This window comes from Phyllobates terribilis, unplaced genomic scaffold, assembly GCF_046119375.1.
Source record: "Phyllobates terribilis strain yellow unplaced genomic scaffold, ASM4611937v1 Scaffold_5__5_contigs__length_657084704, whole genome shotgun sequence".
Lineage (NCBI taxonomy): Eukaryota > Metazoa > Chordata > Amphibia > Anura > Dendrobatidae > Phyllobates > Phyllobates terribilis.
In genome coordinates this window covers 519,047,717-519,066,182 of record NW_027362765.1, presented here as the reverse complement: position 1 = coordinate 519,066,182, position 18,466 = coordinate 519,047,717, and the positions used below count along the sequence as shown (strand labels likewise).

Sequence of the window (18,466 nt, the reverse complement as noted above, 5' to 3'; positions counted from 1 at the left end):
AATACGTGTGTCTTTTTTGGGCATAAAAGTATTTATATCGATTTTTGTGGCTAACACGGTACCACAGTATAACTTTGTATTGTACATCTTGAGCTAATTGTAAAACAATATGTGTGGCGAAAAACTAATACTGCACATCCCCCTGAAAACACCATCCCCACCGTCAAACATGGTGGTGGCAGCAACATGCTGTTGGGATGCTTTTCTTCAGCAGGAATAGATAAGCTGGTCGGAGTTGATGGGAAGATGGATGAGCGAAAAACAGGGCAATCCTGGAGGAAAACCTGTTAGAGGCTGCAAAAGACTTGAGACTGGGAAGTAGGCTTACCTTCCAGCAAGACAACAACCCTAAACATACTGCCAGAGCTAAAATAGAATAGTTTAGATCAAAGCATATTCATGTGTGTGAATGGCTCAGTTAAATTCCAAACCTAAATCCCCTTGAAAATCTGTGGCTAGACTTGAAAACTGCTGTTCACAGATGCTCTCCAACCAATCTCATTGAGCTAGAGCTAGTTTGCAATGTAGAATGGCCAATAATTTCTGCCTCTAGATGTGCAAATTTGGTAGAGACATATCCCCCAAAAAACTTGCAATAGTTTTTCTGCGAAAGACAAAAGGTGGTGTACTAAGATTAAAGGGGATATATAAAACAATAACCTTTATTAGTTTAATTAAAAACCACTCAATTTAAAGTGCAAAATTAGTGCCATAAATCACAACACACGCACAAGTGATGAGACAACTAGTATCTCAGATATAGGAGGCAAGCTTCCTTGCTCAAATGAAGAGCAGTGTACCTAATTATATCCCCTACCAAGCTTGGATGCACAAAAGGAATGGTACAACCACACAGGTACACCGGTAGCAGCAAATCAGTACGAACCTACTAAATAGGTCAATAGTATTTACACTTCAACAATACCTACCATTTGTATGTGTATACCATAATATATCTCATTTGATTGATGTGCATATTTTATGCTGCATTAGCATCAAGTATGGGTTGGTTTCACTCAAGTAACTCCAGGAACAATACTAGAGAATGACGTGATGACTTGATATATACAGTAACCACCTATGCTTTATGATTTATCTCAGTACTGTATATGTGTTTATTCAGCACCTATAAACAAATTGTTGCTTGTCCATCCCTGTCCCTATCAGTCAAGTAGTTATGGTTTTTGATAGGACAGATGGTGGTGGCATTTCAAGTAACATATTGATAAACTAAGAGGGCATTCCTCAGGAGTTATTTGACAGTCATATGAAACTTGTCTGACAAAAACACTATACTGTGACCTATTGAGCAGGTCTGTACTGATTTGCTGGTACCGGTGTATCTGTGTGGTTGTACTACTACCTTTGTGGATCCAAGCTTGGAAGGGGATATAATTAGGTACACTGCTCCGCATTCGAGCAAGGTGGCTTGTCTCCTATTTCTGAGATACTAGTTGTCTCATCACTTATGTGTGTGTGTTGTGATTTATGGCACTATTTTTGCACTTTAAATTGAGTGGTTTTTAATTAAACTAATAAAGGTTATTTTTTATACAGTATATCTCATCAATTACTATACCTTTTAATGTTATATCTTGGGCTATACATATACCCCTGCTTCACCTAAGATTAAAGGAGTTTTTCACTGTCAAAAAATGTGTGGGAAAAATTATTGCATAGTTATAAAACAACAAACGCAGATAGTTCTAATTTTAAAGCAAAATTCACATGAGCGCATAACAAAATTATCAACCAGAAAAAAAGTGCGATATTCATCTCATTTGTGATCCATATGGCATCCATTTTTTATACATTATTTCCTGTGTTAAAGAATTGCAATTTATTCATAAAAATCAGATGCTCTGCGGTTGATCAATATCGGAGCGGATTTTTTTTGTGCATCCAAAGACTTGATTAGTGAGTCTCATTCTACATATGGATGAAATTAGTGCATGCTGCCATGTTTTTTACAGATTCAGTCCGTGAAAATAAAACTTGTCTAGTACAGGGGAAGATGTTGAGTTCAGGAATATATTGTATATTTTTCTATGATTTCATTCTGTATTTTCAGGTAATCTGATGTCAGTATTCAAAGAGAAAGCATGTGACTCCTGCTAACCCATCTATATACCTTAAGTTATACCTGTACATATCAATCCATGCAGGAAAAGCCACCACTCATTGTGGGGAAGTGTAAACAAAGCTCACAATTTTTCTATGGGTATTGACAGCAAATAATCATTTTTTTTAATGAAATGATGGAAAAAATATTTAGATTAACTTGGCTCCCAGTCCCGACTTAAAGAAGTTGTCTGGTACTTTTTTTAAATTGCCCAATGTATTCAGCATGAGAGCATAAGTATATTTGTAAATACCTTCTGTTGCTGATAATGCCTGTGAGCTATCGGTGGCCGCTCACAGGCATCACGTGACCCAGCGCTGACGTCACGAGAAGTGAGACGTGACTCAGCGTTGGGGTCCCCGCGGTGGCTGCTGGGTTGTGGGCGTGGTTATTCCCCGCATCACACCCAGCATCCACCACGCGCTTTCCCAATGAATGGGGCGAGGGAGAGCGCGCGGTGGATGCCGGGTGTGATGCGGGGGGGTAACCCCGCCCATAACCCAGCAGCCACCGGTGGAACGCGGAAGAGGGACCCTCGGCTGCAGCGAATGTCAGTGCCGGCTGCAACCGGGGGTCACGTGATGCCTGTGAGCGGCCAGTGATAGCGCCGCTCACAGGCATTATCTGCAACACAAGGTATTTACAGAGATACTTATGCCCACATGCTGAATACATTGGGCAACTTAAAAAAAGGGGTTGTGAGTCTTAACATGGTGATGACATATCAAAATGACCACTCAATCAGTATGAGATTGTTTGGTGTCCCACATCGATCAACTGCTATTTGCTCTTTTATCCATATTACCTGGCAGCAGCCGCTACACATTGAATGGAGCTGCGCTTTGCTGCCATCGCTCTAGTAAATCACAGTTGATCCGTGGAAGTGCCGGGTGTTGGACCCTCACTGATCTCATATTGATGACCTAACCTAAGGATAGGTAATTATTATACTAACATTGGACAGACCCTATAAGCCTATTTTGTTATCTCATTGGACAAAATAGAGAACAAAACATACCATATTTTCATATACAATTATAATACAGTTTAGAAGCAACAAATTCTCTAAGGCTTTACCATGGATGCAAAGGAAATCATTGCCTTCTGTGTAATCCACACCAGCGCAGATAGAATTTTCACATTCCCCGTTTCTGGCATGTAGGAAATTAGCCAACTTAATTTTGAAAGATCCATCTTCTTTAAAGACAATGATGAAGCTGGCTGGAGTAATATCACAAAGTATAATCTTCTTACTGTGGCAATGATGGACTGCCTTAGTGATCTCAATGAGTATTTGAGTCATCTGAGACCAGGTAAGTTGGTTTTCCTTTGTATGCAAAAATGGCAAAAGGGGTTCACCATTTTCAACGACAAAAAATGGCAGAAAACTGTTGCTTGACACATTTCTCCATGCTACAATATACTCGTTGACTTGACATTCTTGAATAATTCTTGACATTTCACTGAAACGTTCACAGGCATCATCTGTAGTGTTAGTCTGTAGGATATGATTCAACGTCCTCTGCTTAAATACATACACAAGAACTTGACCTTCTGGAGTTCTTGCTTTATAGATTGAAGTATGTGAAGATTTGGATGGGACTTCATCATTAAGCATCAACTCTGGACAATGATGGCGCATATGTTCTCGTATGCACATCTCTACTACGGCTTCATTTACTTTAATATAACAGTTACCTAACTGGGAAGTGTCAAAATAACTGAAGTCATTATCAAGCATCAGAGGAGAAACAAAGTGTCTGACAACTTTAACAGGATGATAGACAAGCTTCCTCAAGACATGTTTAAGTACAATGCTCAGTCTATCTTTTTTTTTCCTTAGTTTTTGTAAATTCCAGGTGATAATAGTGTGGTAGAGATCCATACAGACGTTCAATGAACCTACAATAGAAAATGTTGAAAAATCAAAGTATACAATTTAAATACTTTAAAACCAATCACTAAGATTATATTACCATTCTTGTGACTAATGCAGTAGCGTAGCTACCGAGGAGGCAGAGGACACGGTTTCGCAGGACTTGTGTGCTAAGAGGGGCCCATGAGGAGCTACACCACCCTTAAAGGGAATCTATCAGGTGATTTTTTTTTAGTACGATTCTAATGGCATCCTGAAACAGGACTTGGTCAGTCCTTTCAGAATATGTATCTTTTATTGCTGTAGCTTCTCCAGTTGTCTTGCTGTAAGCACCAGAGGAATCACAGCCGTGTGCCTGCTAGTCAAGAGTATGTAAATCCAAAATGAAGATGCACTGCTCCCCACGCCCATAATCCTGCCCACCTCTCTGTGCCGGTGTCGGTTATAGTAAAAACCTTCACTGTCATTTATTATCACTTTTTTCAATTTTTTTTTATATTCTTATATTTTTTTTACTATTTAATTTATTTTTTAGTCCACTTAAGGGACATGATCCTGCAATTGTCTGATCACTTGTACTCTATACTGCAATATCAGGAAATTTGCAGCAGCTAGTAAAAATCACAACCTATTATGAAGCCTAGCCACAGGCTGGTCTTCACAGAAGCATCAAGATGACAGGGAGGTGGCCTTCAATTGGCCCAAGGTGGACATGTCAACCAATTGACACTTGGTGATAGCATAAGAGGGTTGATGGGTGCAAAGATAGGCACCTCACCTCCCCATATTATATAGCACTGTGCACTTACAATTTATTTATTTATTTGTATTTATTTTACTCACTTATATAGCGCCATTAATTCCACAGTGCTTTACAGACATTATTATCACTGTCCCCATCGGGGCTCACAATCTAAACTCCCTATCACTATGTCTTTGGAGTGTGGGAGGAAACCAGAGAACCCAGAAGAAAGCCACACAAACATGGGGAGAACATACAAACTCCTTGTTCATTTTGCCTTTTGTTATGTGCACGCCGCTACGTTTAGATAGGGGTGAGATAGATTTCATGAATTCTTTGGAATCATGGGGGAACCGTTAGGGCGAATTGATCCTGCTGGCATGGTTATTGGCCCCTGCTCACTCCCTGGCCGGGTGGTAGTGGGGGTTATATGTATCAGCGCCATTCCCGGCAACTTCCGGTTTGGGGTGGGCGCCGCCATCTTGGTTCCGCCATGCATCATGGTCGCGACCGGAAGTCCCACCCCTCTCGCGATAGCAGAAGCCGGGACAGACGTTGTGGCCATGATGAGTACTTCCGGTGCGGTGGACAGGGCCGCGGCCATGGTACCTGCAGACGCCAGCTACTCCTCCGGTGAGTGCAGTGGTGGGATGGGCCTGGTGGGTGGGTGGCACTGTGGTGGGCGGCACTGCGGTCACTGTCTCTGCGAACACCCGTGACTTCTTTGGTGAATCCGGCGCTGAGAGGTGTGATGCTGCGGTGTGTGGTGCGGTGGCGGTCGGGGCTCCCGATATATTCTGGCTCGGGGGTGATGGTGAGATGGGCGAAGGGTCCAGCACCATACCTGGGGGTTCCGTCTCTGGCGCTTGGGAGACCGTTGGATTCTGGTGGGGCTGAACGGCCGCGTCTGGCTGAAGACTTCCCGGAACGCTACTGCTGTGGGTGAGAGGGCGCAGGGCTGTATCCTCCGCTCTCTCTCCTCCTGCCGCAGGTCTCTGGGACAATGCACGTGCTGCTTGATCCGCCATGCTGGAAGACACCAAACCACACAGTCCTCTCTCCATGCCACTCCTGACAGGAATGACGTTCATCTGGCAAGAAGAGCTCCGGCTCACCTTTACTCCTCCCCCTCTGGGACAGTACCTCACTGGCCATTGGTCCAGCATTTCGGTGGGTGGGGTGTCTTTTCTCTGAGGGCAGCCTTCTCTAGCTTGTTCCTCTGCAGGGGGTTTGGCTCTGTTTTGCGCGCTTTTATCCTACACTCCTACAAGATGGGATGTAATTCTTCTTCCCCACTGAGCTGTGGGGTGCCATTTTAACAAATACAGTTGTCATTTTAACTTTCTGACATGTGCTAATTCTTGCATCTTGCAGTGTCTAGTTCTCTGTATTTTGCTGCCTAGTTCTTCCTTTGTCCTTTTCACTGGTGTAGCAGAGTTGAATTGAGGTGCTGTGCTGCTGAGTTTTCCAGTCACTTTTCCTCTTTTCCCTCTACATGCTAATTCCTGCGCAGAATTCCCCGTATGGGCCACCAATGTTACGTGCATGCCGATAGGTTTAGATAGGGGTGAGACAGGTTTCATGAATTCTTTGGAATCCTGGGGGAACCGTTACTCAGGGCGACCATGCGTTGCAATTTCCTCAGGCACAAGATGGATTCACTTGCTTTCACAGACACAATTGACAGAGTCCTCATGAACAGATGAACAGTAGAATTTAATGTATAGCACACATTACCAAAACAACAGTCTCTTTAGACACACTATTTAGTTCCTCCACCAGCAGTCCCTGTCCACAGTGCCACACGCTTTTCCTTGGAATGCAGTGAGGTATGGGGGGAGGGGGTAGAACGGAAGGATGAGTCCAGTCCTTAGACATGGTGATCAATCCCTTCTTCTGCTTAAAAACAGTTAATTCCTGCATTAACTTCTTCCTGGGGTAGATACTCCTAGTATCTAACAGGTAGTCGCAGTAAGAGAGATCCAGGACTCTCATCAGCCTGGTGAAGAGGTCTGCATCCTTCAAGCTCGCTCTCCAACTCAGCACTGACACTACCCAGTCTCACTGGGGCAGGCCTGACCACTCCCCTTAGCTGCACCCTATTAACCCATTTAGTTGCTGGATGCTTAACAATATCATGTGCAGTATCTACCTGTCAAACTTTCTACCCAGTAAATTTTTTTTTTCTCTCTGCTCTATATATAAGCAGGAAGTCTATTTTCCCAGCAAAAATCATTCCCCTCTTCAACTCCTGACCCAGCTGCTCTGCTCCTCCCCTCTGGCAGTAACTTGTGCAGTGAGTTATGCAGGGAAAAATTGTATGCGGATTCAAAGGGGCTTTTCCCTGCCCTGCTGGTAGGTCCACATTGAAGGATGAAATCAAGATGAGAAATTCCAATAAAGGATTTTTATCTAGTGTTATAAAGTCAACGCGTTTCGAAGTTTATCTAATTTCTTCATCAGGACAGGGTATAACCAAACTGGAGAAACATTACAGACCATCAGTTATATACCTCAGAATTTCAAAAAGAAGCACCAAAGAAGAAGCACATGACAGGGCAATTGTCAGAATTCAACCAAAGCGCCTTAGCACATTGCACAAATCACGAAAAACAAATAAAAACATAAACCAGCTAAACATTTAACATATTAACCAAGAATAGCAATATATTTAGTGAACATTTAAGATAAATAAATATACGCTGTGAAAATTAAAAAAAAGTTTTAAAAATGCATTACATCAACTGGATTCAAACTGACTGACTTAGAACTGCGGTCTCCGTAACAAATCCTGTTCAGCCTTAATTTTTCATTTTTTGCATGCAGGTTGTCTACGATCCTGCTATTTAGTTCCATCATATGTGATTTTCTTTAGTCCTCATGTTTAGGTGTTTTACTCGGCTCCAAACGCGAGCTAGAGATGGGAATCCTTCAATATAGTCCTTATAACCTCGTCACTGCCACCGCTCTTTTAACCCCTTTCTGACGACGTCAGTAATAGTACGTAGCAGCGCTCTGGAACTTATGGACCAACTACGTACTATTGCGCAAAATGCGATCGCTCCTACACACAAGCGGTGCGGGGAGATCACCACCGGGTGTCAGCTGATTGTCACAGCTGACACCCGGAGCTATGTGCAGGGAGCGGTCCCGCACTTCTCCCTGTAAATTAACATCCGCAATGCTGTGATCGAAGTCAATTGCAGCATTGCAGGGACAAGGGGGGAGTTAAGCGCAGGTACTCACCTCCTCTCCGACCTTCAGCGATGTCTGCGGCGGCTCCTGGATGTTGTCATGACGACCCGATGTCGTCATGACAACATCCAGGTCACCAGGAGGCAGGACATTACTTTAGTCATGTGCGGTGCATGACCAAAGTAATGTCTCCCTGTGTGCAGTGCTGACAGGCTGCATGGCATAGGGAGCTGCTGCTCTCTAGGCTATACAGCCGATCAGGCTGCAAAAAGTGAAAGTCCCATAGTGGGACAATGTGTAAAAGTAAAAAAGAGGGTAGGAAAGTGAAAAAAAAAATAATTGTAAAAATATAAAAAAAAGAAGAAAAAAATAATCCCCCAAAAATAAAAATATATTGTACCCATAATATTTATTTATTATGAAAAAAAATAAACCAATAAAAGTACACATATTTGGCATAGCCGCGTCTGGAGTGACCTGTCCCACTAGTTAACCTCTTTAGTGAACACGGTAAAAAAACAAATAAAAAATGAAGCAAAAAACAATGCTTTATCATCATACCGCCAAACAAAAAATGGAATAACACGCGATTACGATATGGCGACCGGTGTTGAGTGCAAGTGCTCACTACATGAGTTTGCATCGGGTGCTCGGGTATGCACTGAGTATCGCGGGTGTTCGAATGACACGCTCGAGTCTCTGCCCCATATGCTTCGCGGACAAAAAAAAACGTTGCTGGGATTGCCTACCATGCCCAAGCGATCCCCGCATGTTCTTTTTTGGGTGTCTAACAACCGTGAAACATGCGGGGCGGGGACTCGAACATGTCACTCAAGCACCCATGATACATGGTGCATACCCGAGTACCTGATGCAAACTCAAGTAGCGAGCACTTGCGCTCAAGACTAACAACAACTTATTCAACATGATGACTTATTGCTATTGTAGCACCCTGAGGATTCGGCTGCTACAGGGGTATTGCACCTCAACCCAGAGGTGTGATATTCCACTCCCGGGTAAGGAAGGAGTGTGGAACTGAGCTCAGATAGACTGCATGCACTACATACATCCCATTCCAGAGGAGCAGGCCGACGGTACTCCCACTTAGAAATGTGCAGGTACAACCGAGCCTGTTCCTGGCTGGAGTGGGAGGGGGGTGGTACATCCCATGTAGTGTAGGGGCAGATAGGGGGAGCAGTCTGGGTAGTGATAGGAGCTCATTGGGTGCTGGTCACCTGAGCTCACACATAGAGGGATATATAAGGAGGGCACCAACTTAGATCAGGGTCAGACGCTGAGAACAAGTCAGTTGGAGAGGAGAGAGAAGGAAACAGCAGCCCTGGAGAGAGAGAGAGTGGAGCAGAGAAAGACCCAGAGGGGGAAGACTGAAGGGACCCAAGAACCCAAATTAGAGCACCGGGTGAGGAGTCAGCAAGAGGGTACCGGAACCCAAGCTGGTGGGGGCAAAGACATTCCCCAGCCAGAGACCGGAGACCGTGGGCAGTGTCTGTCACGGTCACCCACCACATTCACCCCGAAGGCACACCACATGAAGGGTCAGGGAACCCAGGGCCAAGGGTGTCCCAAAAGAAGGCCCGAGGGAGCTGGACCTAGGTGAATCACTGGTGGGGACGGCTGAAGAAAGGACAGAGGGAGAGCTCAGGGCCACGCTCTGGACTTGTTTGGGGGTTGGCCGGATCCAGGACCTGGTGGACGCAGCACGGCTCGGGTGGTCACTAGCAGCTGGAGTGACCAGTACAACATCAGCAGTAAGTAAACACCCTTAACTGCACAACCCGAGTCTGTCTTCATTGCCGGCTGCATCGCACCACCACAACCCCCATCCTCTGCGCCTGTCCCCTCTGAGGCTATACCCCTCCCGTTGGGGGTTATCTCACCAAGCTGCGCACCCACCATCAGCCTCAGCGGACCCTGCAGCAGCGGCGGCCACAGTGACCGCATCACAACGGGTGGCGTAGTCGACACAAAAGAACTTTAGTAACATCTGTAAAGCTGCCACATAACACTTAGCTTGACGCCCTGGGCACGGGACCGGGTCACAGCCGCTCGGAGACTACAACCCCCCATCTGATCCGGTGCCGGGTATTCCCCTCAAAAAGGAATATGTCCCAGGGGGCGCGTCAACTTTGGCGTAGTCGGCAGGATTACGTGCCCGCAACACCCGGGTACTGCGTGCCTGAAGAAAAATGCAAGTTTACCTCAGAAAGAAGTCTCCCGCCGGTTCCGGAGGGTCCACGCCATCGGACTCCATCACCAGTCGTTTCCCGCCGATTGTCCGCCATTTCCAGCTTGTTCCCGCCATCTGCAGAGTTTCCCGCCACTGGGCGACGCTTCCCGCCAAAACCGCAGATTTCCCGCCTTGGAAGAGCAGCGGACGCCATTATGGGCGTGCCAAAGGAGGGCAAGAGGCCACCTCCCATCGTGGGCCAGGACAGAAAATGGCGCCAAAAGTGGAAACCGCCCCCACCAACAGAGACTGTGATGCTGGAGGTGTCTGTCAGCGTGAAAGAACTCCCCCTGGAGCTGACAGTCACCGAGTTGCCCCGGGACCGCCCTCTAAGTGGGAGGAGACGAAAGGGAAGAGAAAAGATGGGTGTCGCTTGGAGCAGTCTGGAGCGAGCGCACCCGGAGGCAAGAGGTCTAACAAGGAGTAGCGGAGAAGCTCACCCGGAGATGGAAAGAAAGCAGAACAGCACCGGCCCGCTGGCCAGGAGTCTGCTAGAGACCGAGGAAGGAGGGCAGAGCAGCACCGGCCCGCTGGCCAGGAGCCTGCCGGAAGCCGAGCAGAGCAGCACCGACCCGATGGTCAGGAGCCTGCTAGAGTCCACAACCCCGCTAGGTCTAGCGGAGATCCTAGCGCAGCTCCCCCGAGACCGGGAGTGTGCACAAACTGCCCTGGAGGGCCTCGCAAGGAGGATGGCCCGGGTACAGCGCGAGATACTGGCGGAGTGGGGCCGGGAGATGACCCAGCAAGCAGAGACCAGTCAACGGAGCACGCTACCCTGGAAGAGGAAGCAGACCGCCTCTGAGGATGGCGCAGGAGGACCCAAGGCCGGAGACGGCGCCGAGGAGGGAGCCGAACGCATGGAGGCAGGTAAAGGGGACGCCTATACCCCAAGCCGTGACACCGCTTACCTGCCCCAGCTCCCCGTCGCAGAGCCCGAAAGTCCCCCTGCTGTGCCCGTAGCCGCCAGGTCACCGCCATGGACTAGGCCCCGACCGGAAGCCGCTGCAGCGACCCCTGTGACGTCACGCGCCCCGACCCGGAGCGTGACAAAGCAGGAATTACCACCAGCCTGGTCGCAAGGCCTAGTACCCCCGGGCGCCGCATCACCAACAGCGCCCCCTACCTCCGCGGAGCCTCCGGCCTGGCCGCAAGGCCAGGTAGCCCAGGGCGCCGCCGTCCTAACGGTGCCCTTCACCTTCCAGGTGCCCCAGGCCTGGCCGCAAGGCCTGGGCAACCCGGGCGCCACCACCACCGCGCCCGCGCCCGCAATACCAAGGGTGCCACACCTGGGGGAGGACCTCTTCAGCCAGCTCACATGGCCGGACGGGCGGCCCTTCATCTGGCCCGAAGGGTACCCTGAGCTGGAGCGGCAGCAAAGACTAGGGCCCTTGTGTGAGCCCCTAATCCCGGCTCCGAAGCCCGTGGCTCGGGTCTCGCCTCCTCTAGCAGAAGCCCAATTCGTGTGGGACCCCACGGGAGAAGATTTGATGGGGTTCACCGGAGAAACTCGGGCAGCCGCAGCTGAACGTACAGAGTGTTGCCGTCAACAGCTGGCAGAGTTTAAGAGAGAACGGGAGGAGAGGCGGGTCAGAGAACAACAGGCCCAAATCCAGAGCGCGGAGCAGAAGAGCCGGACTAGGAGGAACCCCCGTGCAGCGCATTGTCCCCGCACCATCGGGACAGTGATAAAGTTCAACCCGCAGCATGGGTGGGGCTTTATTCGGGACCGTAACAACCGCGGTGACGTTTTTGTGACCCGCAGAGACGTCGAGTCCCACCTGCCGGAAGGTCACAAAGGCCGTGACCTCTACGTCAGAGACGAGGTCACTTTCACCCGGCACAAGTGTGCCAAAGGACCTTACGCCCTCCACGTACACCGCTTGACGGAGGAGGAGTTGCGGTACGGGGAGGAGGAGTCAGAGGACCCGGACGGGTCTGAAGCAACACCGTATCACTAAGAAAAAGCAGGAGGGAGCCGTCGTTGAGGACGGGAGTAGAGACTGTATATAGTTGCCCGTTGGGGCACAGTGAACCGTTGCTGCTAAAATAGTCCCCGTTGGGACCAGTGAACTGTTACCCGTTAACCCCTTCATCCTACAGGCTGAGGACTGTGAGCAGCCATTCCCTTCCCTCTACCTGGCCGAGGACTGAGAGCGGCCAACTTTCAACTTTCCCTGTATATAGTTGCGCTTCCTAAAGCGCCCCCTACCGGTTTTATAGAAAACCAGTTTTTCTAAGAGACTGTCGCACTTTTCCCGGACACACGTTGCACAGTGTCCGGAGGAGGAACCAGAGACAAGAGAAGTCTACGAGAATGTTTATATAAAAAGTTTTATATATATATAATGTTTATATGTTTTATATGTTCATATAAAAATTTTGTATGTTTTGGTGTTTTATGTCTTACAGCCCGAGGACGTGCTGTGATTTACCAGGGGGGAATGTAGCACCCTGAGGATTCGGCTGCTACAGGGGTATTGCACCTCAACCCAGAGGTGTGATATTCCACTCCCGGGTAAGGAAGGAGTGTGGAACTGAGCTCAGATAGACTGCATGCACTACATACATCCCATTCCAGAGGAGCAGGCCGACGGTACTCCCACTTAGAAATGTGCAGGTACAACCGAGCCTGTTCCTGGCTGGAGTGGGAGGGGGGTGGTACATCCCATGTAGTGTAGGGGCAGATAGGGGGAGCAGTCTGGGTAGTGATAGGAGCTCATTGGGTGCTGGTCACCTGAGCTCACACATAGAGGGATATATAAGGAGGGCACCAACTTAGATCAGGGTCAGACGCTGAGAACAAGTCAGTTGGAGAGGAGAGAGAAGGAAACAGCAGCCCTGGAGAGAGAGAGAGTGGAGCAGAGAAAGACCCAGAGGGGGAAGACTGAAGGGACCCAAGAACCCAAATTAGAGCACCGGGTGAGGAGTCAGCAAGAGGGTACCGGAACCCAAGCTGGTGGGGGCAAAGACATTCCCCAGCCAGAGACCGGAGACCGTGGGCAGTGTCTGTCACGGTCACCCACCACATTCACCCCGAAGGCACACCACATGAAGGGTCAGGGAACCCAGGGCCAAGGGTGTCCCAAAAGAAGGCCCGAGGGAGCTGGACCTAGGTGAATCACTGGTGGGGACGGCTGAAGAAAGGACAGAGGGAGAGCTCAGGGCCACGCTCTGGACTTGTTTGGGGGTTGGCCGGATCCAGGACCTGGTGGACGCAGCACGGCTCGGGTGGTCACTAGCAGCTGGAGTGACCAGTACAACATCAGCAGTAAGTAAACACCCTTAACTGCACAACCCGAGTCTGTCTTCATTGCCGGCTGCATCGCACCACCACAACCCCCATCCTCTGCGCCTGTCCCCTCTGAGGCTATACCCCTCCCGTTGGGGGTTATCTCACCAAGCTGCGCACCCACCATCAGCCTCAGCGGACCCTGCAGCAGCGGCGGCCACAGTGACCGCATCACAACGGGTGGCGTAGTCGACACAAAAGAACTTTAGTAACATCTGTAAAGCTGCCACATAACACTTAGCTTGACGCCCTGGGCACGGGACCGGGTCACAGCCGCTCGGAGACTACAACCCCCCATCTGATCCGGTGCCGGGTATTCCCCTCAAAAAGGAATATGTCCCAGGGGGCGCGTCACTATCAAATTCTGTCATACCTCTGGATTCAAAATGTTCACTATACCCCTTGATAAAATCCTTAAGGGGTCCAGTTTCCAAAATGGACTCAATTGTGGGGGGTTTCCACTATTTAGGCACATCAGGGGCTCTCGAAAAGCGACATGGCGTCCGCTCTTGATTCCAGCCAATTTTGCATTCAAAAAGTCATACAGTGCTCCTTCCCTTCTGAACCTTGACATGCGCCCAAACAGTGTATGTTCCCCACATATGGGGTATTGGCGTACTCAGGAGAAATTGCACTACAGTTTTTAGGTTCCATTTTCTCCTCTTACCCTTGTGAAAATAAAAAAATTGGGGCTAAAAGCTTTGAGGAAAAGTTAGATTTTTTTATTTTCACGGCTCCATGTTATAAACTTCTGTGAAGCACCTGGGGCTTCAAGGTGCTCACCATACATCTAGATAAGTTCCCTGAGGGGTTTAGTTTCCAAAATGGTGTCACTTGTGGGGGGTTTCCACTGTTTAGGCACATCAGGGGCTCTCCAAACGCAACATGGTGTTCGCTAATTATTCAAGCAAATTTTACATTCAAAAATTCAAATGGCGCTCCTTCCCTTCTGAGCCCTGCCGTGCACCCAGACAGTGTTTTTTCTCCACATATGGGGTATCTGTGTGCTCAGGGGAAATTGCACAACAAATTTTGGGGTCCATTTTTTCATGTTACCCCTGCAAAGATAAAAAAATTGGGGTCTAAAGTAACATTTTTGTGAAAAAAGTTAAATGTTCATTTTTTTCTTCCCCATTCCAAAAATTTCTGTGAAGCACTGAAGAGTTAATAAACTCCTTGAATGTGGTTTTGAGCACCTTGAGGGGTGTAGTTTTTAGAATGGTGTCACTTTGGGGTATTTTCTGTAATGAAGGCCCCTCAAAGTGACTTCAAATGTGATGTGGTCCCTAAAAAAATGGTTTTGTAAATTTTGTTGTAAAAATGAGAAATCGCTGGTCAACTTTTAACCCTTATAGCTCACTAATACAAAAAAAAATGTTGGTTTCAAAATTGTGCTGATGCAAAGTAGACATGTGGGAAATGTTATATATTAACTATTTTGCATGACATATCTCTCTGATTTAAGGGCATAAAAATTCAAATTTTGAAAATTGCGAAATTTTCCAAATTTTTGCCAAATTTCCGATTTTTTCACAAATAAACGCAAGTGATATCGAAGAAATTTTACCACTATCATAAAGTACAATATGTCACGAAAAAACAGTCTCAGAATCAGAGAGATCCGTTGAAGCGTTCCAGAGGTATTACCTCATAAAGTGGTCAGATTTGTAAAAATTGGCCCGGTCATTAGCTTGCAATCCACCCTCGGGGGTTAAGGGGTTAAGCGGTAGCAGGATCCCTTCTCATGCGTTCTATTTATCTTATTTGACGCTAAAGATTTTTTCAGTAGGATTTATTTATTTTAAATGTTCACTAAATATGTTGTTATTCTTGGTTAATATGTTAAGTGTTTAGATGGTTTATGGTTTTATTTGTTTTTCATGATTTGTGCAATGTGCTAAGGCGCTGGTTGAACTCTGACAATTGCCCTCTCATGTGCTTCTTCTTTGGTGCTTCTTTTTGAAATTCTGAGGTATATAACTGATGGTCTGTAATGTTTTTCCAATTTGATTATACCCTGTCCTGATGAAGAAGTTAGACAAACTTCGAAACGCGTCGACATTATAACTTTACATAAAAATCCTTTATTGGAGTTTCTCATCTTGAGTTCATCCTTCAATGTGGACCTACTGGACCAGCAGGGAAGGGAAAAGCCACTTTGAATCCGCATATATTATTTATTTTTAATCAGTTAAAGCCCTATTTTGCACTTATCTTGCTTTCCAGTGTTTTCTCATGCAGGGAAAATTTACTTCCTGTTCTGCACAGAGCTAAGAAGGATTCAGCATCATGTGATGTCACAGATATGACAGGTAGATACTGTATTGATGTTTCTAAGCATGCAGAAACTAAAGGGGTTAACAGAGTGCAGCTTAGGCCTGCCCCAGTTGGACTGGGTAGAGTCAGTGCTGAGCTGGAGAGCAACCGGGAAGAAGGCAGATGTGTTCACCAGGCTGATGAGGGTTCTGGAACTTTCTTACTGTGACTACCTGCTAATTGCTAGGAGTATCTACACCAGAAAGAAGTGGAAGCAGGAGTTAACTGTTTTAAAGCAGAAGAAAGGATTGAACACCACCTCTGATAACTGGACTCATCCTTCTGCTCTACCCCCCACCCCCGTACCTCACTGCATAGAAGGTAAAGCATGTGGCACTGTGACAGGGACTGCTGGTGGGTACACTAAATAGTGCGGCTAAAGAGACTGTTGTCGTGGGTGCGGTGCGCTGAGCTGTGCTGCTAAAAGAGACTGTCGCTACTGTACCTTTATGATGAAGCTGCTTAATGTTGTTGTTCATGGAAAGCCTGCTGCTTTAATGGACTTGATTTGTACTGGCCGTGCTCCTGCATTAAATTCTACTGTTCACCTGTTCATGAGGACTCTGTCAAGTGTGTCTATGCCAGCAAGTGAATACATCTTATGCCTGGGAAAGCTGCAATGTATGGTCGCCCTGAGTAACGGTTCCCCCAGGATTCCAAGAATTCATGAGACCGGTCTCGCCCCTATCTAAACCTAGTGGCGTGCACGTAACACAGACCTAATGGAAAACAAAAAAATGAGCTGGGTAGAAAGGCAAAATGAGCAATTGTAAGTACACAGTGCTATATAATATGATGACTGCAATATACTGTATTAAGAGGATAAAAACTTTGTTGAAAGTGCTTCTTCAAAAAGTAGGCTTCTGAAGGTGTCTTGAAAATCTAAAATGTGAAATATTTCTGTTAAACTTAAAAGCTGTCCCCAAATGTAAACAGATATATATATATATATATATATATATATATATATTGTACAGACCAAAAGTTTGGACACGCCTTCTCATTTAAGGATTTTTCTGTATTTTCATGACTTTGAAAATTGTACATTCACACTGAAGGCATCAAAACTATGAATTAACACATGTGGAATTATATACTTAACAAAAAAGTGTGAAACAACTGAAAATATGTCTTATATTCTAGGTTCTTCAAAGTAGCCACCTTTTGCTTTGATGACTGCTTTGCACACTCTTGGCATTCTCTTCTTGAGCTTCAAGAGGTAGTCACCGGAAATGGTTTTCACTTCACAGGTGTACCCTGTCAGGTTTAATAAGTGGGATTTCTTGCCTTATAAATGGGGTTGGGACCATCAGTTGTGTTGTGCAGAAGTCAGGTGGATACACCGCTGATAGTCCTACTGAATAGACTGCTAGAATTTGTATTATGGCAAGAAAAAAGCAGCTAAGTAAAGAAAAACGAGTGCCCATCATTACTTTAAGAAATGAAGGTCAGTCAGTCCGAAAAATTGGGCAAACTTTGAATGTGTCTCCAAGTGCAGTTGCAAAAGCCATCAAGTGCTAGAAAGAAACTGGCTCACATGAGGACCGCCCCAGGAAAGCAAGACCAAGAGTCACCTCTGCTTCTGAGGATAAGTTTATCCGAGTCACCAGCCTCATAAATCGCAGGTTAACAGCAGCTCAGATTAGAGACCAGGTCAATGCCACACAGAGTTCTAGCAGCAGACACATCTCTTCAACAGCTGTTAAGAGGAGACTTTGTGCAGCAGGCCTTCATGGTAAAACAGCTGCTAGGAAACCACTGCTAAGGACAGGCAACAAGCAGAAGAGACTTGTTTGGGCTAAAAAACACAAGGAATGGACATTAGACCAGTGGAAATCTGTGCTTTGGTCTGATGAGTCCAAATTTGAGATCTTTGGTTCCAACCACCGTGTCTTTGTGCAACGCAGAAAAGGTGAACGGATGGACTCTACATGCCTGGTTCCCACCGTCAAGCATGGAGGAGGAGGTGTGATGGTGTGGGGTTGCTTTGCTGGTGACACTGTTGGGGATTTATTCAAAATTGAAGGCATACTGAACTAGCATGGCTACCACAGCATCTTGCAGCGGCATGCTATTCCATCCGGTTTGTGTTTAGTTGGACCATCATTTATTTTTCAACAGGACAATGACCCCAAACACACCTCCAGGCTGTGTAAGGGCTATTTGACCAAGAAGGAGAGTGATGGGGTGCTACGCCAGATGACCTGGCCTCCACAGTCACCAGACCTGAACCCAATCGAGATGGTTTGGGGTGAGCTGGACTACAGAGTGAAGGCAAAAGGGCCAACAAGTGCTAAGCATCTCTGGGAACTCCTTCAAGATTGTTGGAAGACCATTTCCAGTGACTACTTCTTGAAGCTCATCAAGAGAATGCCAAGAGTGTGCAAAGCAGTCGTCAAAGCAAAAGGTGGCTACTTTGAAGAACCTAGAATATAAGACATATTTTCAGTTGTTTCACACTTTTTTGTTAAGTATATAATTCCACATGTGTTAATTCATAGTTTTGATGCCTTCAGTGTGAATGTACAATTTTCAAAGTCATGAAAATACAGAAAAATCCTTAAATGAGAAGGTGTGTCCAAACTTTTGGTCTGTACTGTATATATATAGTTAATCCCCATGATCAAGTATGCAGCTCAGAAGGTAAGAGGGCACAGCTTCTGGCTATTCCCACACAC

General features: G+C 46.7%; 1 protein-coding gene across 1 annotated transcript in view; it reads right to left on the bottom strand.

Annotated features, from left to right (window-relative positions):
- The window catches only part of LOC141271314 (uncharacterized), a 147,225-nt gene that overhangs the window by 61,187 nt on the left and 67,572 nt on the right, over window positions 1–18,466 (bottom strand). The window contains exon 9 of the mRNA XM_073681427.1: window positions 3,200–4,024. Within this exon, the coding sequence (XP_073537528.1) occupies window positions 3,200–4,024 (825 nt within the window). The remainder of the gene's footprint in view (window positions 1–3,199; window positions 4,025–18,466) is intronic.